Below are 25,937 nucleotides of genomic sequence, written 5' to 3' on the forward strand. Positions count from 1 at the left end.
ACTGAGTTGAGCAGAGCTCATCAGTGTCTTATCTGTTATCTTGTATTTCTCCACCTCTATTTTCAGTAGTTCAGGGCACCATCACAGCTGGGGATGAGCAGGTGCAGAGAACAATTATCCTATTTCCGGAGCTAACTGTGGTCTTCAATTAGGAAGCCAACTTAATGGGGTAAAGAAACTCATCACTGTTGATTCTTAGAAGAGGAATATAATCTTTTTGTGTGATAGACTAATCTGTTTATTTATAATAAAGCATTGATAGTCAGTGTAATTGACTTATCTAGCAGAATGTAAAGGATATACAGAAGCCATACAGAGGGAGACATCAATACAAGCCAGTGGGATGCAGATGAACAAGCTTCTTTGCAGTTATGGTTGCATTTGTAACAGATTTATCAGTATCTGCACCAGAACTGAATTCCTCTCCCTGCAAAAATCAAAAATCCTGCTGGTGGGCATTCAAGAATTTTCCAATGCAAAATAAATAAATAAATACTCAAGCAAAAATATCTTACATGAAAATATCTAGCTGAGCTTCATTGTCTCAAAAGGCCTGCTCAAACCAGGATGTTTTACATTTTAATATCTACCTATTTATGCACACATGCAGGGACCCTACCAATTAATTGGAATCATATTTGTAAGTCTACTGAATATTACATACTACGTTGCAAATTCCAACATTTTGCAGTTCTCAAGCTGCAAGAAATAAATCCTTCATTATTACCTTTTCCATGTTTTCCAACAGTTTTATTTCTTTGAAGTGTCTTTGATTTTTACACATGTAAAATTCAAAAAATAAAAAAAAAAAAAATCCCAATCTAAATCCTCAAACAAACAAAACAGACTCCCCTGTGCCAATAAAACTGCATATTTAAGGGGAGGAATATGATATTTAGTCTACAAAGCTATTTTTATTCCAGCTACATCAACTTTATCTAGTTTAATGTTTGTTCTGTGACCATTTGAAATTCAATTTCAGGTAGTATCATATCAGCATAGGATGCATCATTAACTTGCAAGGCTTGACATTTGCTATCTTTATCTGGTTTCGGTGTATCATTCATACTGAGATATTGTTTCTTCTTATCCGATATTGATTTCAACTGTGACAAGCTGTGCTGCTAATAAAATCTACAGGCAAGTATCTGGCTTTTAGTTCTTCACTGGTAGAGGAAAAGAAACAACCCAGTAACAACAAAAAGTAGAGATACTTTTCAACTAGGATGCTTGCCTGTATCCTCATATTATCCATTTCTTAGCACTTCTGTTGATGTAGCATTTCTGACTGATTCACTTGCGGAAGTCTTCATGGAAATCCTTGCCTCTCAGATGAAATATTCCTTTTTGCTTTCATCCACTGCTTCCTGAAGAGTGGGGTCATTTTTCAAAGCAGCATCTGCACATTCAGCAAACTCAGTTCCTTTTGCCTCATTGGTGTGATAGGTGCCCTTATGTCTATACATGTACCGGACCATCACTACCAGCAGGCAGATGAGGACAAATACTACTGCAGCAATCACACCTAGAAGAGGGAGACTAGTTAACTGTATTCCCAGTAATAAAATACGAGCAGCACCTCACAGGCAGACATCACAACTTGAATTACTTGATAAGGAAAAGCCTATGTATCCTAAACATCTGCATGTTGCAGTGGCCAAAGTCAGAACAGAGTCTGACACTGAAAAAACAAAATGGGATATAGATACTGAAGGAATGCAAATCAAATTCTTGCTAGCTTTCTTCAAATCAATGGCTTGCTTTGGTTGAACTCACTAAAAAATTCATTACAAAATGAGGAGAAATAAGAGAACATAAAGAAAACACAATAGATTTCTTTCAACCTTCTGTAACGTATACCCAGCAGAGTTTGCAGGCAACCCAACCCTGCCTCTACAGGTGTACTCAATTTCAGGGGAGGTACAGGGCATTATGTATTTCTTAGGAGACATTCAACAAACAGCAGGAGCCAGGTGACTTCAGTACTGTTCTGTATTTTCAAGCTGCCATTTCATGCTGTGTTCTAATTAAGAAAGTCTGATAGTAATGAATGTGGAAGTGACACCTGGGAGGAGGAAGGGATTCTGGGTAGATCCTTCCTATCTCCTGGACCAAGGCTAAATACTAGCAATGTATTGACTGGCCAAAAATTTCCATAGGTAACTCATATGTGCATAGGCCTAAATAGTGAATGGAAGCACTCCTAGTGAAGTAAATTCAAGTTCCAGGAGTGGCTGTGCAGAGAACATTGTGTGTCCTTGCTTTCCAGAGTCCTTTCCTTTTTTCCTGTTCTACTGTGAAAGGTGTCCATAAAAGAGTGGCACCCTGACAAGTCCAAAAAATTAAAGCTATACCCCCTTCCTTGTTCAGTTAAGGATCCTGAAAATAAATGAAATATTTGAAGTTTATTCAATTTGTGTGGTTTTCATTTTTTTTTAACACTGCATACAACTGGGATGTACTTATAAACACTTTAGCTGTGACTCTGTACAAGTACATGATACTGAACTGATTCTATATTCACATGACTCCAGGAGTAAACCATACATTAATGAAATACATGGTAAAACACACCAGAAAAGGACATTCCTAGGAAAATCCCATTTGTGGAGTATGAAGCTGGTATGACAATGCAATAGGTAGGAATTCATTTGACTTACTGCAGGCATCTACAGTTCAGGAAGCTTCACCTGAGTTACCTTGGGCTTCCCTGGCTGTCAGTGGATGGTGTGTGTGTGTGCAGGGTGATTCCTCTTCTAGAATTGAATTCTTATGCTTGATCAGACAAATTGCCCCCCGGAAATGTTTACTATTGTGCAGAGATAATGAGGGTTATGCAGACAGTATCTCTCTGCTGTCCCCTGTGTTCAAGATTTGTGGCAGGATTGGGTATCTCTAAAGCTTTAGATTTATCAGCATCAGTAAACTGAGTGGGAATACCCTATTGGCATCAAAACATAGGAATGGATAGAATATTAATGGAGTAAATAAAAATGATTAACTCTCTCTCAAAAAAAATATGCCTGCAATGTTATACCACAGATTTTCAGGTTCTTGGTTCTGGAAAGTGAAGTTACTGCTGGCAGAAATGAAATTGCTAATACAAAGAACTTTAGGTTTAGAATAATATCTTAGTTGCAGTGGGGGCTTCATCAATTTTTAGGACCTCACTGGTATCCCTTGACACTAGAGGCTTTAATAGGCTTTGGATGTAGCACAATATTAATAAGCCTAAGGGACTAAGTACAAATCAATTTACCTGCTACTTGTTCATAGAAAGCTAAAATTAAAGTTACAGAAGATGGGACCTGAGGGAAATATAGCAGAACCTCACCAATTTGCACTAATGAATGGTGTACCCCCTCGTGAATGACTGAAATTAGTGTGTTAGCATGGAAATGAACAAACACAATAAAAATAAAAAGGTTCTCTCCGTAAACATGGCTTTGTTCATTTATTCTGACAACTGTATTTAGTTTAAATGCATGAGAGAGCTTTAATGGAACACCAGAAAATTCACTGTAGTATGTTCTGCTTCAATAAAGGGTCAACTGGTATGAGCTAGCATGGCTCAAATCAAAAGTGCTATACCAGTCTTGTGTTAAATGACAATTTTGGCCCAGTGAATAATGAAGAATATCAGAGTCTGACTTTGCTGCTGGACTGCAAAGCATTTTGTCCTAAAATTAGGAATGGATGGGGTCCTACTGCTCAATATATGGTTTATGCTCATTATCTCATCTCGTTATCTTGCCAATAGCCCCTTCTGGGAGCAGATTTCCCACTGGCCTAAACTCTAATTGTGCTGCTCCTGTTGTCTTGTCAGCAAAGTAGGGGTTTTGCAAAATGCAAGAAATCAACCAACCCGCTGTTTTAATTCTAATGGTAATGCTTAGTACGGTCTGCTACTTACCTCCAATAACAGCCACATCTGCTCCAGCTGTGGGGCTCTCAAAGTCTTCATCTATAAATAGATTAGAACATATAAAAGTTAATTAAAGAAAAAGGAATTGGATCATCTGTAACAGCAGTGACTGTACTGGTGGTGCTGAATTATCTTAACCTCTGAAACTCAGAATTTAAACAAGATCTCTTATTAGCAAAAGACATTTATGAAACTTCTCCTTAGAGTTAGCTGTACTGTAACAGTTTACTGTCACCATAACACTGGAAAATAAATAGCTAGCACATTATGCAAACTATCGTGGCCCTCAGGGAAACACCTACTGTTTATTATGAGCACTTACCTGTAACATCCTCCAGTGAATAAATTAAGAGCGTTTAGGTACTGAGATTACTCTCAGAAAGGTAGTTTTGGGGAAAAAATGTTGGTGCCTATTTATTTTCCCATTTGTGGCTCTTCAGAGTATAGTCTGGATCTTGATTTGATGCAAATTAATCTGGCTCTATTGATTTCAGTTAGTATTTTATTTATCTGCAATATCCTGGTTTTAATCTTAGCATTTGTTTTCTTTTAAACTTACGTTTGGAATCAAGACCAGCCTGTTATGTGTGTGGTATAAAACAGGGTCCCCATTTAGAGTAAGTCTGAATTTGCTGCTGCTAAATTAAAAAAAAACACAATACAACTTTGCAATTTAAATGCAAAATAGAAGTACTTGAATGTGTTTTTTTCAAGAAGAATTTGGTCTGAAAAGTTATAAGTTTCTGAAAGAACAGCTAGAATTTGAATTACATTTGACCTTAGTTGAAGCACTTACTAAGAATATCCAAACCAATAATGAATAGCCAGAGTGTTTTGAAGAGGAGTGGAAAAAAATTCTAAAAACCAGTGAGGATTTTTCTTTCCATATTATTTGATATAGACCTTAAGTGAAAGTAAATTCATATGGACACATGTCTTCACTAGCTTCCCTTTGCTTGATAAGAGTACAGTTCTGATCTTGTTTTTGTTTTTTATTTCATGCTGTTGATATCAGCCCACATAGTCCTGATTTATGTGGATGTCTAAGGTGATGAATTCTTGGAGTCTTTCCATGCTAGCTTTATGACAGTATACTCTTTTTGTAATTTATTATTGTGTTATTTATACAATTGTACACAATATTGGTTTTCAAACAAATGAAAAGCTTTATGTGAATTTTTTTTTTTTTCTTTTGGTAAACACAGTGGAAATTTATAGACATATTTGGAATTAGCATTTTTCTCTAGAAAAGGTAAAAAAATTAATTCCAAAACTTTCTATAAATTCAGCAGTGGTACCATGACTGATACCTGGCTCTCCTTTTGCTAAATCTGTGACATATGATGCAAGGATAAGATACTATCAGCAGTTTTCTCCTTACTCATGTACAGTCTCTTGTATCAAATTGCAGTAACTAAGGAAAGCTGAGATTCAAAGAATTCCCTCTTCCCAAACATGGGAGATGTCTTTTGTAGAAAGTAGGAGTACTTTTTTCTCCCACAGAGATCCTTCCTGTTTTGTTCCTGCTATGCATTGATGGAAAGATTGAGCATGCCTTGTGTAATTTAAAAATTCTAATTATGTCTACATCCATTCAAAACCCATGTGCCTCAGAAGAGATTAATTGCTTCAAGGTCAAACTGTTCTGTATTTCTTCATACACCAAGTATATGTGACATGCCAGAAAAACAGGCTCCTCTACAGCAATCAAATACTCAAAGGTGTGAATTCCCTAGCCACATAACTTCCAAACATTAATTCCAGATCACATCATTATCCCTTTAATTATAAAATGTATACAAGTAACTCTCTGGTCTTTCCTGTTGTTCCCAGGTGCCTCTCAGATTCAGATAACAAAAAGCAGGTGCCTTATCTCTACTACTTGCCACCACAATGCTTTTTGATAATGTATTCCAGTATCATCACTTGCAGGAAAGTTTTTATTTCCATACTGTTCTTTCTAAGTTTTCAGAAGAAAGCTAGACCCATCTAGAGCCATCACGTAGTTGGCACTGATCTGTTAAGCTGATGATGCAATGCCATTCAGCAGCCATCTAACACTGTTCCCATTTTACTGCAAACATGAGAGTATGACTTCTTTGTGTATCAAATTTTGACCATGGAACAGGCTCACTGTCCTCCCATATGGCCTTTTGCTGCATCATCCAGAATGCCAGAACACTGCAGCTACTACCAATGACCAGAAGTTTCCAGGGTGTGTTCCCCAGAGCAGTTTTGGAGCAGTCACAATGGAGAGGAGAGAGGGACCCTCACTGCCTTTCTCACGGTCTCTGAAATTACACTTTGTCCAAAACCACCTATGTGATTCATGGCAATATCACGATATTGCTAGGTAGTGGGTGAAAGTATCAGTGTCATTCAAGATTCAAGATTCAATTAGTATTACCCTTCATGAAACATGACTGAGGAAAATTCAAGGCATGTGTTCATGAAATGAAGCCATCATGCAGACCAGGAGGGAGACATCTCCTTATCCAGACGGGAATTCATGCTTGGCCAGGAACCTCAGCATGGTCTCTTTAAAATTCAGCTCTGTGTGAGAATATACTTCATTACTACTATAGAACTGAATCTTCACTTTCTGAGGCAGAAAAGATATTCACACACCAGAGGAATTTTTAGCTGAGCAATGGCTGTACCTTCTTTATTTTGTTTTTTGCATGCAGAGCACTCAGAGGTCTGTTTCAGTAACTGCTGTTGTACCTGTTATAGTTATTTTACTTTGTTTCAAGGATACCTTTTATACTATCTGTTGCTAAATTGCCCTTGCAAAACTTCCTTTCACTGTTACACTGGCCCTTGTCCATAGCTACAATCTGGTCTCGAAAGTGTTTAGACAGTGTTGTTATTTAGTGCCATTGGTTACCGTGACATGCAGAAATTGGAAGATTGTGGGAAAACTTGTTTTTCTTAAAATCTCTGGCCATCAGAATGAGTTGGCTAAATCAAGAGTAGAACATACAAATCAAATTGCCTGTTGTTGGAAAGTACATTTCTAAAAGCCAAAAATGAAGGGAAAGAAATGCCTTTGTGCCATGACCTGAAATTCATCAAATTCCAGTTCTGCCTATAAACTTACAGATAAGGAATTTTTCAATAGAACACAGTTGCTACCTGTCTCATTCTCATCAATCAAATCATGCTGAGAAGACAGCAGCCTCTGAAAGCCCCAGGAGTATCCCTGACTTAAATACTGGCTTTGCGCTTCAAAGTTGAAAAGCCAGCACAACTAGCTTTTATGTTAACGTAGCCAGTGGTGAGTTTTCCTGCTAAATTTATTGGTAAATTTGTTAAACCACATTGTCCAAGTTCAATTTTGCAATAAGACTTGACTTTTATTAATTTTGGTCGGATCTTTGCTTAATTTAAACTGACTCCCTTCAATTTGGCTGGGAGGCACTTGTTCAAAAGTGGCAGGTCCAGCAGTGAAATTGTTTGTCTGAGGTTCAGCACTCTCTTGTTTTGCTATGGACTTCTCCGGGCACTTGTAATGATTTATTTTGGAGCCACTAAAAGCCATAAGTCACTTTCTGCTCCAAAATTATGACTCTGGCTTTAAAATAAAACTTTTTTTATTTGCTCTTTCTTTCACATCTGAGCTTCATTCAAGTCTTACTTTTCAGCCCTTTTCTACACCACCAAAGACAAAATCCACTTTGCAGATAAAACTGAGATTTTGGTGTGATGTTGTGACACCAGAAAACAGGTCTTCAAGGAAAACATTAAGTATTATGAGACTCCTAGTAAAGATGCAAGACACATCGGTGAACTACTTTAGAAGTATAACCATGTTAAAACATCCAAACTGACAAGACATTCAACTTACATGGTGATGGGAAGGAGCATATCTGTTCCCAGAATACTTTAGCCCATCCAGCATAGAAAGCACAGGTTTTAGATCCTGCTACTTGAAGAAAGCAATACCTTTATCTGCTTCTGTTGCTACTGTCAGTGACATAGGATAAACTTGCAGAGAGGTTCAAGCTTTCTCATTTTTCAGTCATTGTTTTCACCTGCTACAGGAGTTTCCTGAAAAAAGTCTGGTAGTTGCATCTTTGCAGTTTTACAGTCAGCACTGTAGTTAGCAGTTTAAGTACCTACATGTTTGCTTGTTATGGATTTACACATAGAAAAGGCATAAAAGAAAAACTTTAGCTGCAAAGGGATCACCATTTGGCACATTTGATATGAATGCATCGGAATCATCCTACAGTATAGATCTAATCTACTGGTATGAACTACCACATCTCTGCTGTATAATTAATCCGTGAGGGCAATTTGATGGGATAACATAGACCTTACTCCAAACTTCTCCATGTCTCTTTCATTTCCTAAGATGAAGCTCCAAACTAGAGCTGGACAAGTGTTTACTGCTAAGTAACATTGAATATAGAAGGAAAAGCCTGAGATTACAACTCACCTTGTCACAATTGCATTGCAGCTGTGGGTGATACTGTTTTTTGATTGCGTGTCAGTGAATCAAACTGAGTGAGTATACAGATATCTGTGTATGACAAACAGCTTTTACAACACAGTTCTCAAAGCCACTCAACATCAGTCAGGCAACACTCCTCCTGCCTTTCAGGATTTTCTTCCCCATAAGCTTATGCTTTTGATTCTTGGCAACCTAAGCCAATTCTCACCACGCTACTCCATTGCTGCCTGCTTGTGGTTACAATCTAGATGAAGCCTTGGCTGCTAAATTGTACTCAAGTAGGTCTCTAAGTGCTTTCTTGGGCAACCCATTTTCTCTCTTCAAGTGCCTGTTCATTGCGTAAGAAGTACTTGAAATTCATTCAATCTCTGTGAATGATGAACTGAACTCCTTAGGGCAGTTATTCCCTTCTTAGGGCTTTCCCAGGAGTGCAGACTAAGAAGCACAATGTAAGCTTTTGTCTTTAATCAGCTCACCTAAACCACCCTATGAAAAACACTGCTACTAAGGGGACTTTTCCAGGTGAAGAACAACCCAACCTTATATTAGTATCCATGGATATTCTGCAGAACCACCTCACATATTGAGCATGTTGTTTCAGGAACTGGTGTGTAAGCAGTCTGTAAACTGAAATGTGTCTTTAGAATTCAACTATTAAATATTTAATGCCTTTGTCTTATATATTAGTACTATTTATCTGTGCATTTCCAGAAAAGAAGGGAAATGTTCGAACTGAATAACATCTAGTTCACAATTCAGGCCAGATATAAATGGAATCCAGAGTATTTTGCCTCTGTATTGATCATTCTTTCATACATTCACACATTTAAAAGAGACCTTTAAGTGTAACTGGAAACTAATGAGATACAGTTTACTCAGTAAGACTGAGTCTAGTAAATTATTGTCTGATTTTGTCTTGTATCAACTGACCTAACACGACATACCATATTAATTTTGCCTCATTTTAAAAAAGCTGTACTTTTAAAGGGAGATTTCCTGTTGTTGTAAAAAAAAATGGGTGGATTTTCAAAATACGCATCACTGATCCATTTGCTTCCACTAAAGATGATAGTAGGGTATTTGGTTTCAGTAAATCATTATAAACTTCTGAAGGTATTGAGGAATACACAGAGTCTTCCAGGAAGCTTTTGCAATTGTTGAAAAGCTTTACTACAATACTTGCAATTTTTATTTCTTAATATTATATGTATAAAAATGTTTTTACTATAACCATTCCTTTGCCAGGGGCTCTTTTTGTTCTTTGTATGCATTTCTGCAGTAACCGTTCCTCTCAACTGTCTTGATGTGTCCCTATTTTTCACCACTGATACAAGACTTTTCTTACAACACATTTAGTATGCAAGAACTAATGAAGTCTTAAAATCTCCACTGTTTATCCAACTGCGGTATGTCCTCCTTACCCTTTGGTTTATGTTTGTGCCTTGCCAACACACTGCATTCATGAGCAAATCATGAATCTATTAACCTTAACACACTGATTTAATTTACAAGCTACAGTTAGAACTGGTTCACTGCAGCAGCATGTGTAAAAATTAGTTGAGTCAACTTCTGAGAACTTCATATCAAAAACATGTGAATCTCTCAAGCTGCTCTCTGGACACTGTTACGACATCAGATGAATCTCACTGAGGTCTTTCTGGATTAAAAGAAGGAAGTCATTACCTATTTTAATGTTTGCCAGTAAGTGTCCAGTGCCCTGCCAGAGCTGGCATATCTTAACCCAAAGGGTCACCAGCCTGAGCCATCAATTTGATACATTCTGCTGAAAAAGCCATCACCATCTCCCATTACATAATGAAACACACCAAGGCTGTTTTTTTCACAATTAAGGAGTAGTTTCTCATCTGTCAATCTGGAAAACAGAAAGAATAATTTGGCTTCCATTTATATACTAAGTTATTATAAAGACAACAATGGTGACATTCAACAACAACAAGCACATGATCTTTTGGGTAAGTAAATGGACTGTGCTCTAAATGTAAGGTAAATCATGCAGATTAAAAGTATCTACAAAAATTAAAAAGCATTAAGCCCAATCCTCTTGCTATTCTATCTACCAAGTACTTTGTTGTTAATTCTGAGAAGAAAAAATCCAGTTACATTCAATGAAAATAAAGGTCTATTCAAGTTTTCTCACACTTTGTAATACAGTGAGGGTAAAAAGGCATTATCAAATTAGATTAATTAGATAAGAATTGCCAAATAATTTCAGCAGTTGTCATTTGGTTCTGGTATACATTGTCAGCAATGTATTTTGGTACCATTTTAATGTTTCAAAGCAAATCGGAGAAATCACGTTTTACAATGTTTGAGGGAGTAATGGCTTTGCTAACACAGTTCCTCCTTCTTTTGTGATACTTAGTTACACTTGGGTCTTGTGCAAAATCAGAGACAGAGAGACAAGTCAGCTTGTAAAAAAGTAAACATATGCTATCCCTTAAAAGAGAAAATGAGAAAATGTTCATGAAATTTGGGAAATTATTTCAGGTGAAAAATAATAGCGATCTTTCCAAACTGATCAGATATACTATATTTCACAATGAAAAAAAAACAAACAAAAAAACCAACCCTTTAAAAATCGCTGGAAATTATGTTTTAAAGGGTTACATAATCTAAAATCCCCACAGGTTTTTAGTCAAATCAAACTTTTCTCTTTCTCCTCTAAAGAACCAACACCCCCCAAATTACCCTTTCAAGTTTGATGAACCACGTACTTTTTTAATTATCATTATTTTCACGTATTAGAGACATTCATTAAAGTACTTTAGTTTCTTTGCTCAGGGTAGCTGCATATCAGCCACTGATTCTGATGGCAATTAAGCAAAGTGCATTCAGCAAGAGCACTAAAGTAGCAATTCCCCCTTAGAAGTGCTATAAAGTTACAACCTTAAAGCTCCCGTTCAGCACAGAACTTGAAAGAGAGCTTATTGTAGGCCCATCTTTCCACTGGTAACAGATATTTAATGTGTCACATGTATTCACACTGATGTATACATGCAGTGAAAAATTGACAAATTCAGGGGGATGCTTACAGCATCAAGAAGGAGGAGAATATTTCAAGGCCAGCAGAGGAAACCTAGAGCAGAGGAGAAATTAGAGAAAGGAGCTGCTTCCCTGACACTGGAGCTCCCGAGCAAGCAGGATGCTGCAGAAATCTTGGTTTTAGAGATGGGATGTGGGAACCATCAAGTTCCACCCAGTGGTGGTCTTGCTGCTCATGTAGAGTGTCTGGGTTTTATTGTGCTCCTATGGGAAAGCTGCTTAGTGTCTGAAGAGCAAATACCGCCTTCTTGTGGTAAAAAGGTGCATGAAGTTTGTGGACCCAGAAGAAGGTCTAATTTCTTTCAAAAAATGCTGCATGTGGCAACTTTCAAGTTGTGACCTGTTTTGTCTACCTCATGTTTATAATCATATCGCTGGGAAAAAGTTTCTTACTTTTCCATGTAAATATGCTAATGTAACCAGGTCATCATTTACATTTTTGCTCCACAACCATCAAAGTCTGCTCATGCTACAAATGTTCAACATCTTGCTGGGGAAAATAAATTGACCTGATATTGCTTCATTAAAGAAGGAGTGACAAATGGGGTATGAATCAGTTCATAAGCTACAGTGCATGATCAGGAGGTTTTCGAGCATATGCCCCTCCTCCTCCCACCTTCCACTGCTTCATCAGAACACAGTACTTCTTTAAGAGATTTTTAATTGTGAAGGTTTGAAAGAAACACTAAATATCCAGGGAATCTGCCAAATAATTTCTGCCTGACTTTTCTCCAAAGTCAACAATTTCAAGCTCTAGTCATTTTTTGCTGAATCAAAATGGGAACAAATCAGCCATTTGCTCAGTCACTGAGATCAAAGCTGAATGGAAATGATCAGGTGCTTAATTATTAACTACCGCAAATGTTGCAAATGGTCATAGGTAATCAAAGGACCTAACTACATACACAGTAAAAGCCCGCTTGACAACCTGTAAAAGACACTTTGTCATTCTTGAGAAACAGTGCATGAAAGAAGTGCACCTTACTGATTTAAACTTCACAAATTAGAAACATAAGCATAAAAATTTGAGCCAGAACCTTTCACTGGAAAGCCAGAAGCCAAGAGGTCTTCAAGGACATGACAATTCTTTCCCAACCCCTTGTATAAATAGCTATATGATGTAGTAAGACAATTTAACTGCTAAGCTTCATGGAATTATTTACCAAGACATGCTTTTCATTTGTACCTAACAGGTCTACCGGCCTCAGTTCTGACTCAGGCCTATCATCACATGATAAGGTGATCTTTGTGTTTCTTAATGTTGCTGTGCTTGATTTTATGAACTTAATAGCTTCTTAAGACTAGGGTTTAGTTTACATTTAAAACATACCCTTTATGTGGATGTGCAACCATTCAAGATTAGTTAAAATCAATTCCCATAACTAAGATGTACTGAACTGTTAGTATTTGAAATATTTCCACCAAATAAATTCAGCAGCAATTTTGCACTGATTTTCTCTGTTCCTACTGTGTGCCTGACTGTCTTTGTAATCTTTGCAAGTTTTGACTCTATTATTCAACTCCAACTGTTTTTAAAGGAAGAGCAGGCAAAGATAAGCACTTTGCCTCAATTTTCATGAAAAAAAAAAGTAGGCTGGAGAGAAAAGGGAAACTAGAGCAGCTCAGCAGTGGAGGAAAGGCAGTGAGGCCTCAGGAATTCTGAGCTCTGTTTAACAGCAGCGGGCTCTCCAGTCACCACATGCTGTCCAGTCATGATGGATATAGATACCAAGGAGCTGCAGGAAGATGCTTCCCCTACCCATGGGGAGCTGCTGTGGGAGGGAGCCAGTACATGCTGGCAGTGGGATTGAAGCAGAAGAGGCATAAATCCAAAAGCAAGAGTGTTTCACTGGTTCTGTTGCTTGCAGAAAGCTTGTTTTAATGATCAGTGACACACAAGGGAAGAAACGGCAATTACTCCATTAAAGCTAATAGATGTCTGTTTCTTGTTTTGAGATGTAGAAGCTTGACCTTGTGCCTAAATCACTGCTGATATGATCAAACTACAGATGATGTCATCTAGAAATCACCTGGAACCTAACAAAAGCCTGCAGATAGGCACAAAGATATCCTTACAATTCAAAGAATGTAACGCCAGACTGCTAACCTTAGAAAGTATAATCATGGGCAGGCTTCTTTATGTCTCATTCCTACCACCAGTATGTTGTAGCAAAGCAGTCAGACAGGTGACAGTTCGTGGAAACAGGAGCTCTCTTTGCTCATCCCCCAGCTTGTTTGATATGAATTGTATCCAGCTACATCCAGCTCATACACCAGCACTTGCCTAAGGCACTGTCTACTAAGCAATGCAAGTGGAAATGTCAGGATGTTTAGCATATGCTCTTCAGGGACAGAGAGATCTTTCCTGAAGCACTGATGAGGTTAATATTATTAATGGAGATATCTGTAGTGGAAACAATCTTGCAAATGCTTTAAATATTGAGCATATTAAACAACGAAAATAAACCATATTGAAACACCTTAGAAACTTGCAAGGCAAATAGTAGCTCAGGGCAACAATATTTCTCATTTTTCAAGGATTCTGCAATAAATATGCAGATTTCTTTTGCTTATTTGCTCCATTTAAAAAGACAAAGCCCATTTTATTATCTGAAACGCATTTAGGTATCAACTCCAAGCTGTCTGAATTCAGTTGAGCAATTTTAGCAAAACGTCTTTGCCATCTATCATTAATTGGAGCAATTTGAGACAGATTGTGCAATAGATGTCAAAAGGAGGAGGAAGAAAAAGAAAAAAGTCTTGCTTGCCTATTATTTTCTGGCATTATTTGACAAATAGCATATTGAACACATTAACAGAGCTAAGCATGAAAACCTTCATTGATGCCATATACTAACTGTTTTTCATTACGGGGCTTTTATTGTTGTGAGATTCATTAACAACTCATTACTAATGTTCCTCTCTCTTAACAAAATGTGAGTGTTTCCACACAGGTGGAAAGGTAATAACCAGCCTGGTGAGATATTTAACTGGTGGAAAGGAGTCTGTGTGATCTATCTGTCTCCATAGGTGCTGCAGAGAGGACAGTAGTTGGCAGTTAGCCTAAATGATTGTTGTAGGTCCCTTCCAACTGTTCTATATACTATTTTATATTCTACTTGATATTCTACTCAATATTCTATTTGATACTCTATTAAATATTCTGTTCTGTTCTGGCATGCCTCCTTCAATAAGATCCATTCAGCTTGAACAGAGATGTGATGAATCCTGGTGGATAGGATGGGAATTTCTCTTCTGTTCAATGAAGAAGCAAACCTAGAATACCATCTTGGATTCAAAGCCTAGCTTTCTGGAGTTATAATTAGGGAAAATAAACCCCAGGCATTACTGTTTAGGTTCTTCTCCTAATAAGCAGTCCTTTTTGTGGTACTGCTCACTTGAATGTCTCTGCAGACACATGACAACTTTCATACAACTTGGAGAATGATAATAATTTCTCAGGCTTCTGACTCTTTCAAATCTGGTTGAAACTGGTCAGCGGATCCAAAAGTTCTTGATGGGAAGTGAAGGATGAACAGATGATTAAGCAGACAGATAGACGGCAGGAACACATAAGACTAATTTCATTAGGAAACTGGACTGAAAACAGAAGTAGCAGTGGGCACTTGGATAATATTAATATTTTGGTCACCAATTTTAAAAATGCCATAATTTTGGGACCATTTCAAAGCTTGTAGATGATGCCCTTAGTAGCAAAGGAAAACACAAAAGGACATTGCTGAGATTATTTTCAGCTCATTTTTTTGGCCAGAATGCTACATTTTTATAGTCTGGACTATATTTTAAACCTTTAAAGCCTGATTTAGCTTGGACAGCCCTAGCAATTTCAATGGAGGATTAATGCGTGTCATTAAGCAAAGAAATATGGCCTAGTATTTTTCAATAGCAACGAATACTTACTATGGAATTTCTCTGATCAACGTATTTTTCACTTACAGTAAACCCTTTGGACTGGTCTTTTCCAAAATGTACGAAATATCATGCAGGAAAACTGAGAGTAAATTGTTGTGATTTGAGCTGGATGGCACATTCCAGAAGAAAAAGGCATTCTTGTTCCTAACCCTTTCCTTTTCAAGCTGATCCAGCTGAAAAACAGTCCACCAAAAGGAATGAAGTGGGGGGTATTTACTTACTGGTAAAATAAGTAATCTACATCACCATGTAGTCTGACTGACTGTCAATCTGTTAACAGGGAGGGGTTTGCTATGTGCAAATAGAAAGAATAGAAAGACCAAAGGCAGGAATGCTCTTTTGGATGGATGAAATACAATACAGACCTGCACTCAGAAAAAAAAAAGGGGGGGGGGGATGAAGAAAAGAAGAAGAGAAGCATAAGGAGAAAAACAGCTGGATAAAGCTGGAGATCTCCTTGCTAAATTGCTAGGAACAGAACAGAAACCTCCAGATTTTCACAGCCAAGTGACTCCTTTGAAATACAGCAGTTCTAGAAGGCCGTGGAAAAAGCTGGTCTTGGTATGCCCTGTGTAAGAATATTTGGAATGCACTAAGAAGAAAGGCCCCTCAGTTGTCAAAATAGGGATCTTAAAACTATTACCCTCTTCTTCCCTCCCTGCCTTCAGGGATGCTGCTTTTTCACAGCTGAATCAGCAGCAATCACACTGCAGCCCAGCAGCAGTCACCGCTGTCCTATTTACACTCATATCAAAGTAGGGCACTGTTCCAACACACAAAATAAAATACCAAATGGTACACATACTGGGTGGAATTTGCAAAAGCTCTCTGTTAAACTGCTTCTGCTTTCTTTGAAGTTTGTGGCAGATATCCCACACATTTCAACTGTTCAGTTAGGGAAATGGTGAAAGCTTTTAAAAACTTTTATTTTATGATATAGAAACATGATAGAACCGAGGATTCATCATCAAGATCATCATATCTAGCCTCTGTCCATCCTCTCTGTCTTCCACCTTCCCAGCTTAATTCACCACTTGATGCTGCCTAACAGGCTGCAAACATCTGCCTTCTCAAGCAGTCATGAGCAAGCCTGAAAATTTCTCAAAGCCCTTTCATAACATACCCAAACTATTTACTGTTGCCTCCAGAGAAGTCTGGTTTGGAACAGTATCATAAGGTCAAGTTATCCCACTGAAACACCAATTAGTATAAAGAGAATGAAAAAAAAAAAGGAAAGGGAAAAAAAAAAAGAAAAATGAACAAACCAACAGCACTAGCACAGCCCTGGAAAATGTGAAGTCATAAGTAGAGTTCAGCCAGAGCAGACTCCCATTAAACTTTGTTAAAGAGCCAAGTTCCACCCTGAGATATGTGTGAGCTGCAGTTTATTTCAGGGGTAGCTGTGCTGCACTTCATGTCAGGGTGAGGCTTGGACACAAGTATGTATCTGTTACAAGTCAGAGAAGGGTAAAGCCCACATCCTTTTTCTGTTTTTTTAATTCCATCTGCATGGAATAGAAAACTGAAGGAAGCGGATGAAACAGGCCACACTTTTACAGGGCTTACCTGTCAAATTTAATTCCTTCTCCAGCAGGACCCGAATGCCTATGTTTCTAAATCAACTAAGGTACTTTCATGAGACATGGTAGCCCTTCCCCATGCCCCTGCCACCCTCATGACAGTTAAACACACAGGGAGAAGCTTTAAGTCTTGTCTTCCTAGCTTCTTTGCTCTTAGGAGTCCCATTAGGAGACAGCAGGAAGTGTTGCCTTGGATATGCACATGCTTTATAAACAAGGGACATAAACAGAAGTCTGGCTTTACTCCCTTAAAGCCTTCCACTGAACATTTTTTTCTGACAAGTAGGAGCTCCGCTAAATGAGGAGGGAAGGAGAAGCAGAGACTTTCCCTATCCCACTTGCATTCCCAGGCAGCTGCTAGGCAAGTTGGCATCCTTGTTCTGTGCTGTGTTGCATGGATAGCTTCAGGCAGCAGCCTTTATCCTTGCTGGGGCCAGCTCCTGCTGCACGGCTGGCTGTTAGAGGTGACAAAAGGATAAGATCAAGGCCACATGCATTTCTGTGTGGCTCCTGGAGGCACTGCGGTTACCTGGAGGAGCACGCAGAGGAGTGCCTTGCTCCCTGACATGAGCTGTGCATTCAGTAAGGCTGAGCTCTTAAGGTTGAATTCCTTCAACTTCAAATTAAAAGAGCTCTTTCAAGAAGAGGGAAGAGGGGGAGTTAAGGCTCAGTCCTGCCAAGCGCTGAGTCTGGATGTGTGCAAGAGTTGAAAGTATTTCATGTGAGAAACTTTAGTAACTGCAAAAGCTTTTTCACCCCAAGGCAACCCTTTATACACTAAAATACTAACTCTGGCTCAAGAATTTCCCATGCCTCAGATCTCTAGATGGTTGCCCTGTGCTTTAACTCTCCATTAGGCATCTGCTACTGGCTCTAACAGGCAAGACACGACCATCAGATCCATGCTCATTACAGCACTTTCATGGGCAGAGCTGAAAAAGTATGTAAGTCCTGCTTGGGCAGGAATACCTATCACCATCAGGATCAAACCTACATTGGTAATCAGTTGTCATGGATACTGTAGCAGATGGGAAGAGGAGGCAGTTTCCCTAACAGTCAGCTGGTGAGGGCCGAGGGAAACACACAGACAGCACTGGAGAAGCCACAACACCACTTTGTTGTGCAATGGCAGTGAAAAAAAGGATGAGAAAAATCAGTACCAAGTCCCATTAGCTAGAAGATGGATCAGAAGTATCCCAGCGAAGATGGAGAATGGGAAAGACAGACGTGTTCCCTGGGAATCTGCAAAGGTGATACATCCCTCAGCCACAGCTGTCATGCCACAGCTTTGTGCCTGTTAAATGACTGCTTTTGCATTTCTTGCTACATCTCCCCTCTTCCAGGATTATGTTCAGTGTGGGGGAGAAGTACCCTTTTAAGAATATGGGTGCTCATGCCCACAGACAACAAGCTGTTACCTTAATCTGCCAAATAGTGGCAAACAAAATCATCTGCAAAGCTGGACACCCACATATATCAGTAACTCCCTGGCAGGCTTCCCTCAGCCACCCACAAGTCCTAGATCTTGCTGTGTGCTGCAGGCAGCAGGGCATGACTTGGGGGGGGGGGGGGGGGAGGTGCCCGGCAGGGATTGATATCTTAAGTTTTGATAGCCTCTTCTCAGGTGTGAGCTGTGTAGGATACCATTTAGCTGGAAAACAGCATGGGCTAGATGTTCTGGTTTCCAAGCCTATTTTTCTTATTCGGTGATAAAAATGCATCCCTCTCTCTGGAATGACAGACAGTTTTTAATTACAGGACATGTGCTTTCCCTCTCCCTCCCCAGTGACTGTTGCAATTTCATATCTGACAGAAATAAGCATTCAGACCTCCAAAGGGAGTAGCTTGTATTTTCCCTTCAGGTCACCTCCAGCAGCTGCCAGACTTTGAAAGATTCTGGAGCTGGGCTGCACCAAATTTGAAAGGGAGGGAGATTTACCCAGCAAGTCGGTACTCAGGTCACTTAAAAGCAGCAGCTTGGAAGGAGTAATGTGGAAGTCAAGCTGCCATCTGCACTGCTACCAGTCTCTGAAGAAAACAGAACACAGGATACACTTCCTGTCTGGGGAAGGCATGTAGCTGCCTGTGACAGAAGGCACGACCTTTTCTTTAAAGGAAGTGGAAGTCATGGAGTCAGGGAAAAACTCCACATTGCATTTTATCTTAAAAACAGCGCCATGCAGTTGTACCTCCTGTTGCTTTCCCCCTCCCTGTTTAAAGCTGATTCTTATTTAGCAATGATGCATTTTAAACAATTTTAGCCATCTCTGCCACCCCACTGCTGTTTCATTCAGTTATGACCCTTCTGACATAAGTCAGATGAATTTGAAATGAAAGGTTTCATTCATCACAAGCAAAGGAAATCAGAGGAGATCCCCCAAGAAGAGAAGGGTTTGTCTCATGCTCTGTTTCCAGCTCACAAATGGTTATGTCCTCAGGATGCAAGAGATTAGGTGTCTCACACAGAATGTGGGAGGAGGAAGAAAAGCCTTTGTCTGAGATTCACAACTCTTAATGGATTCCAGAAGGGGAAATATTTTACCAAGGAGCAACTGCAAAGTTCAGAGAAATACAAAGGCATTTATCTCTCCAGTTGCATTCCTACCTGCCAAAACTGGAAGGGGTGATTTACTCCTCTTTGGAACAAGGAGTCCCTTATGGATCATTAATCCACAGGGAGAATGAGCTCAGGAGCCAAAGACATTGTTTCTTAATGTGCAAGAATCTTGAAACAACAGGACGTATTCTTGTTGGGAAGCATACAGGATCAGTTTATCTTTATTTGCTCCTCACTACCCTTGCCTTTAATAATGGTTCACACAAGAGGTCTAGTTACCGCTGATAGATCACTTTACCTTTGTTAAAATCTGTGGTGATATTAGAAGATGAGGTTGTCATGAGCTCATCAATGCATTTAAAGCAGACTAATATTAAAAAGTGAAGATCTGAAATTAACAAATTCTGATCCAAAGTTCAATAAAATCAATATAAGCAATCTCAAGTTCCAGGGTACAAGTATCTCAACACCACTGACCTCAGTAATGCAATGTTGACTTGCAGTGAGTAAGGCATTTCCTGAGAAGCTCTGCCAAAATGCGAAGGAGATAGAAATGGTCAACTATTTGTTTACATGTCAGAACCAAAGGTTATGAAGCTGTCTCTTTGCAGCTATAGATAATCAGAATTAATGTGCCAAAAGTTATGGTAGGAGAGGGGTTAGATCTGGTGGGCACCTCTTGGTATTATGTTCTCATTTCCTTAGGAGTCATAAAAAGTCTTATTTTGTTTCTGAAACCACATGAAAATATTTCCACAGTGTTTCAGTTGCTAAGTGAGGAGCATTAAAGACTGGTTATATCTATTCACAATATGCAGACACTTACAAAGTGTCACTAATATGTAGTGGATGGCATTTTATACTCTTTAGCAAAAAAAAGTGCAGCAGAGAACTACATTTTTGTATTCAAATCTCACAAGGAGCATTCACGTCATGCTCAGATTTTCCACGCTCCACGTAAGTCTGGTAAATCCACAATCTTACTGCTGTAAATGACTTACAAAATCAGAAATGTGGCTGAAAGAGAAAGCCCTGATCTGGCTGGTGCCTTGGGTTTTATACTGTCCTGTGTGCCTGTGCCTGCATGTAGCATCCTTTGTTTTTGCTTTTTGTCAATTTTTTTTTGTCACAGAGTTAGGCTTTAACAAGTTGAAAAGTATTCAGATTAGAAAAATCATTTTTACATGTATTGACACCTGCTACTTCATTTTTTCCATAGTGCTTAAATGTCCAGGCATGTAGCTTTGAAACACGCTACCTTTAATGCACTTAAAAACTCTGCTGGATTTCCAGCTTGCTTTGATCTCCACAGTCTAGAGACTATCTCAGAGAATACAAAGAAATATGTTTAGGGGAAAAATATTTGCAAGGAGAAAACCCTAAAGTCCTTCCAACTTTATATGCTTTGCCAGTTAACATCATACCTAAAGTTGTTTTCTGCTTTTATCTTTATGCTTCAGAAGGCCTAAATCTCTGCCTAGAATGAGCAACTTGATCAGGTAAGTTAGGAAGATGGATGCTGTCGGTGCCCTTATCGTGAGCACTGAAGTGGCAAATAATTTTTTTGTGATTTTAATTTAGAAAGAAGATGGAGATGAAGGGGAGATGATTTCTATACTGAAGAATTTACAGAATGAACAAAAAAAAAGTATATATTTATGCATTTATGCAATAGACAATATATTTTGTTAAGAAGGAATAGAAAGGCTGTGAGAGGAAAGATAGTAAGAGCTTGCTAATAACCATGAGTAGGAAAGAAATGTTGACTGGAGAGCTGGAAATGGAAGAGAAAACTTGGCAAACTCAGGCTATGAGCAAACCAGCTTCTTTCTGGGACTGTACAACACCGTTTTTTCCATCTCTCACCACACAAAGTCATCATGCATGCCTCTGTGGTAATGGCTTGTACTTGAGGCAATCTCAAATTGTCCCCTGTACAGTAAGTAGTTAGAAATGGAAGCTGGGTTCTTGGGTCAGGATGTGGGATGGTTAACTTGAGAAGAAGGGAGCATAAACTGGGGAGATATGTAGAGATGGGTGACTAAGTAAGAGCATGAGAGCTCATACAGAAGGTGAGACAGAAGGTGATCCCTTCATCAGGGACTGAGTGATAGGATAAAGGGTAATGTTATAAGAGGAAGTTCAGATTGAATATAAGGAAGAAGTTCTTTACTGTGAGGGTGGTGAGGCACTGGAACAGGCTGCCCAAAGAAGTGGTAAATGCTCCATCCCTGGCAGTGTTCAAGGTCAGGTTGGACAGAGCCTTGGGCAATATCACAAAATCACAGAGTCTAGGTCTAGGGTGAGGCGTCCCTGTCCATAGCAGGGGGTTTGGAACTAGATGATCTTAATGTCCTTTCCAACCCTAACTATTCTATGATTCTATGAGTTTTCCTTGTTTTAAGAATATACACAAGTTTTCTGAATTCTTGTATGACCCCATTTTTATGGTAACTTTTCTCAATTCACTAGAAATATTTTTCCTTGTACTCATTCATACATATAACATATTAATCACTGGTGGTTAAGTAAGCGATTTGTGGGCTATTTGCTTTACCTAAGGATTATTTGGTTTAGCTAAATTTGGTCATCAAGAGCTGCTTTTTCATCTCTTATTAAATGACTGAAATTTTTGAAACATCCAATTAGCAGATGAGAAACATCTTGCTTTTGTGATAGTAACGATACCTTTTCAAAGAAAACAAGCTTATTTCTCTTGTGTACAGAGAATAAATTTGCCTACACAAAAGGATCAAGTTAACCTGGAGTAGCAATTCTGTAAAATCTATTCCAGTATAAATTAATTTTTCTAGAACTGTTTGAGGTGGATAATATGATTGAATTAATTCTTGAATAAGTATTCTCTTTCCAAAGGAGAGTAGTTATTCTTTAAAGAATAACTTTTATTTCAGCATAAGTATGCTAAAATTATGAGTTTTCTAGAAACACCACAGATGTATTACTAGAGGAACAGAAACCTGGCCAAATTTTCTGTCTGCTTGAGGTTTAATCTTGCACCATTCACTGGCTGAAGAAGAGTGCAGACTTTTCCTTTCCTGTTCTGGATTCTCCCCTTTTAAATAGCTTGATCCATAAGGGACATCTACTTTCTCCTTGTTTCCTGAGTCACCATCATTACTTTTATCTGGATCTTTGCTTATGTGGACATGGGCACTGTAATAGTATTCAAGATGAATCCAGGCAAATATTGTAGATGCTAAAATTCAAACCATGGAGTGATTCAGTGTCTATACCATCATGAGCTGCTAGACTCTGAAAGTACAGTCAGCAAAGAGACACCTGAATCTGGCATCTGCAAGGGATAATTTGCATAAGGCCGTTTTGCTAATGTTTTACAATATCATATAAAAAGATATTTTGTAATGTTTTCCAACTTCTTGTATATAGTCCAAGTCATCTTTTCGCTTGCTTTCTTGTTACTGAGTTTATGCCTCTGTGATGCCTTAAAAAATCTAATCATTTTTTCTGCTACTTCTGAAGGTTATCTACCATATAAAAATGGAAGCATGAGCTTGTGAGTATTGGTCTGTGAATAGAGGTGTGTTTGGGTAAAGAAAACTCTCCAAACCAAGATATCTGACCAGTGAAAAGCTATATAAGTATTGAAAGGGTGGGGTGTGTGTGTGTGTGTATATATATATGTGTATATATATATATGTCTGTCTGTGTATATGTGTGCATACAGATTTGCAGTATATTATATCTACATACACTCTGTGTGTATATATATGTACATATATAAAGAGCTTAAATCTATCTTCTAGATTTGATGTTACCAAAATAGTCTGTTTGCAAATCTAAACCCCTACACATATGTAAGGACTTGATGTCTGCTTCTGCATTGTTGTGACCTTGTCATATGTGCTCTTTATAATGTGGACTACCTCGTAAAACTAGACATTTAAAACATTCAGTAACCTTTATCACACAAGATAACATGGAGCTGTCTCAGGGTGTGTTCACAAGCCCCCCTGCAACTTACTGATAAAAAGCTTAACTCTATTTCAGGGCTTATCGGAAGAAGAAAGAAGTAGACCCTCATGAAATAACTGACTTTGTTGGGTTTTCTTCTACGAAGAAAAAGAGAGGGAAAGGGAAGGCGGATGGTGTGTGTGTGTGGGTGTGTGTGTGGTGGAAATCACTTTAAAACTTCAATGCAGTAAAACAAGTTTAAACCATTGAGATTTTAAATGAAGTTTTCTGCTTCATCAGGAAGAACCCTGTGGTGAAACATATGTCAGAGAAAAAGAAGATATAAGAAACTGGCCTCCTTTGCAGATGAGAAGATTAATTAAGAGGAAAATCACTTGGCCAGGTGTCTCATTGGTGAAACCACACGTGCAAGGTACATCTTCAATAAGGGAGCAGCATAGCACAGACAGTGCATTTTACTTCCGTGCTAACATGGAAGAGAAAGAAATCTGGTGTGAATTAGATCATGCTGACTCTTGGAGAAACAGAGGAGTACAGATCTTATTTCAGCTAAAAATTATAAGCAGCATGTCTGTTGTTATAATGTTGTAGTATCATTACTTGATGTAGTTAAGTTATGGATTGCAAATAAATTATCCAGAGAAGACAGTCCTTTTCTCCATTTGTGTTCATAAATTTTTGGCAAATCAAACCTGATTTCTCCAAGTGCCAATTTTCTTCATTCACCAAATAGTTTTTCAGAATGCTTAGCAACTGGTGAATTTTTCAACTTATTACTAGGCTAACAGTGTCAAATTCATTTCACTTTGGAACTTAAGTCTTTCAGAAGTAAAGCAGTCTTTCAGAAGTAAATAAAACACACTCTGCTGTTCAAATACTTGCCCACTGAAGGTGCTTATATATTCCTTCACTATGGCATCTGGGTGTCCCCCAGTTTTTCATGCGTTTCCTATCACAACTTGGATGTGAAGGGAAAAAACAAACAACCCACAAAAAAACTCCAAACAGACCAAAAACCACCAAACCACCACCAACAAACAAACAAACCCCCCTACCATGTAAATAAATATCCTACCAGTACCAAACACCGTGTTTAAATGTTTTCTGATCTTTCTGTGGGAAACAAATAGGCCAGTTGCTAAATGACTTCTGTCTTTTTCTCAGGCATGCATTACAGAGTTAGAGAAGTGGGAAGCAAAGAACTGTTGCCCCAGTGGATCTACTATAATCAATACTAACTTCTGCCTACTGGCTGCTATAAAATGCTTTCCCATAAGCAAAAGCTGCCTCTCCAGCAGTGTCTCTGGAAAACAGTAATTTCTCGCCTACCTGTAATCTGTCCTCTCTATGCGGTCTACCAGTCTTTTGAAGAAAGGGTGCCTGTACAGAACCTAGCACAATCAGATCCCTCTGTTGCCTTGAATTTCTCTGTACCATAGGAATACTAATCCCTTCCCAACAATAGAGACAGGCACTCTACAGAGCAGACACACAAATGGACTTTCATTAGAGAATGCAGTCCCAAAAGCCTGTTTTACAAAAGGCTTTGCTGATTGGACTCAGTCATTTGAACAGCAGTGGATACAGGGTATATTCCACAAGAGCCTAGAAAGAAAGGTGCAGCAATATCAGCAACAAGATGCAGATACTACACAATTCTGTAATACTAATAGGCTTAAGCACATAACCAGCCATAACCTGTTTGGTTGGTTTTTACTATTTGTGTGTGTGTGAAAAGCAGTGCCCAGAAATGCTGAGAGCTGTGCATTTTAAAAAAGTAGACTCCTATTTGGGTGGACTCCCTCCCCTCTATTCCCTCCAGCTTAGTGGTTTGTCAACATTTCTGCTGTTAATTACTGAAATTTCAGGTGCATTTTGAGACTTTCAATTTGCAGATTTTCCTAACATCTCAGGCAATGAGGGTGTCAGGAAGAGCCCTGCGGTATAAAGCCAGATTTTACAATTCAAATGCACATGCAATTCATATGTGGTGGGAAACAAATATACAAGCAGAAGCATTCAATTTACATAAACGTTTTTGGGACATATTTTGAGACTTCTGTGCTAAAAATGAGAGGTTATTATAATCTATATGTTTCCTTGTTTATAAATGCTTACAGGTTTATCTGTGAAGACCAAAATTTTCATAATCAATAGCCTCCAATTTTGTTTATTAGTTACTGTCACAGACAAGTGCTTCTGTTGATTAAGGGCAATGAAATCAGATCTATTGCCAAGGCAGTGAATAACACAATTAAAAGTCTACAGGAATCAGTTGTGGCTTTTCACAGACCCTGCGTGCAGGTAAATGGTATTGCTCCAGGAACATTTAAAAGACCATGAGTTGGGGGCCATTTTTGCCAAGATCTCAGCTTCTTTTGGGGGGACAGCCTACACACACTTGAATCTTTTTCCAGAAGCCTTAGCTGTCACTGCCACAGGGGAGAAGTTGGGCATGATGGAGTCAAA

The 25,937-nt window shown here is 38.6% G+C and overlaps 1 protein-coding gene across 2 annotated transcripts in view; it reads right to left on the bottom strand.

Moving 5' to 3' along the window:
* Positions 1-369: 369 nt before the first annotated feature.
* GYPC (glycophorin C (Gerbich blood group)) overlaps positions 370-25,937 on the bottom strand; it is a 29,324-nt gene continuing 3,756 nt past the window's right edge. Inside the window, exons 1-3 of one of the 2 annotated variants that reach the window (XM_061462442.1) lie at positions 6,333-6,970; positions 3,914-3,964; positions 370-1,525 (exon numbers count right to left, since the gene is read on the bottom strand). In XM_061462442.1, coding sequence (XP_061318426.1) covers positions 1,329-1,525; positions 3,914-3,964; positions 6,333-6,339 — 255 coding nt within the window. In that variant the 5' untranslated portion in view covers positions 6,340-6,970 and the 3' untranslated portion in view covers positions 370-1,328. Of the gene's footprint in view, positions 1,526-3,913; positions 3,965-6,332; positions 6,971-25,937 lie in introns of those variants that run through there. The other variant, XM_061462357.1, reaches the window with a different exon arrangement.

The sequence above is a fragment of the Pezoporus flaviventris genome, unplaced genomic scaffold (genome assembly GCF_033815535.1).
Source record: "Pezoporus flaviventris isolate CSIRO_AGI_PZ_B2104156 unplaced genomic scaffold, CSIRO_AGI_Pfla_v1 ptg000001l, whole genome shotgun sequence".
Classification (NCBI taxonomy): domain Eukaryota; kingdom Metazoa; phylum Chordata; class Aves; order Psittaciformes; family Psittacidae; genus Pezoporus; species Pezoporus flaviventris.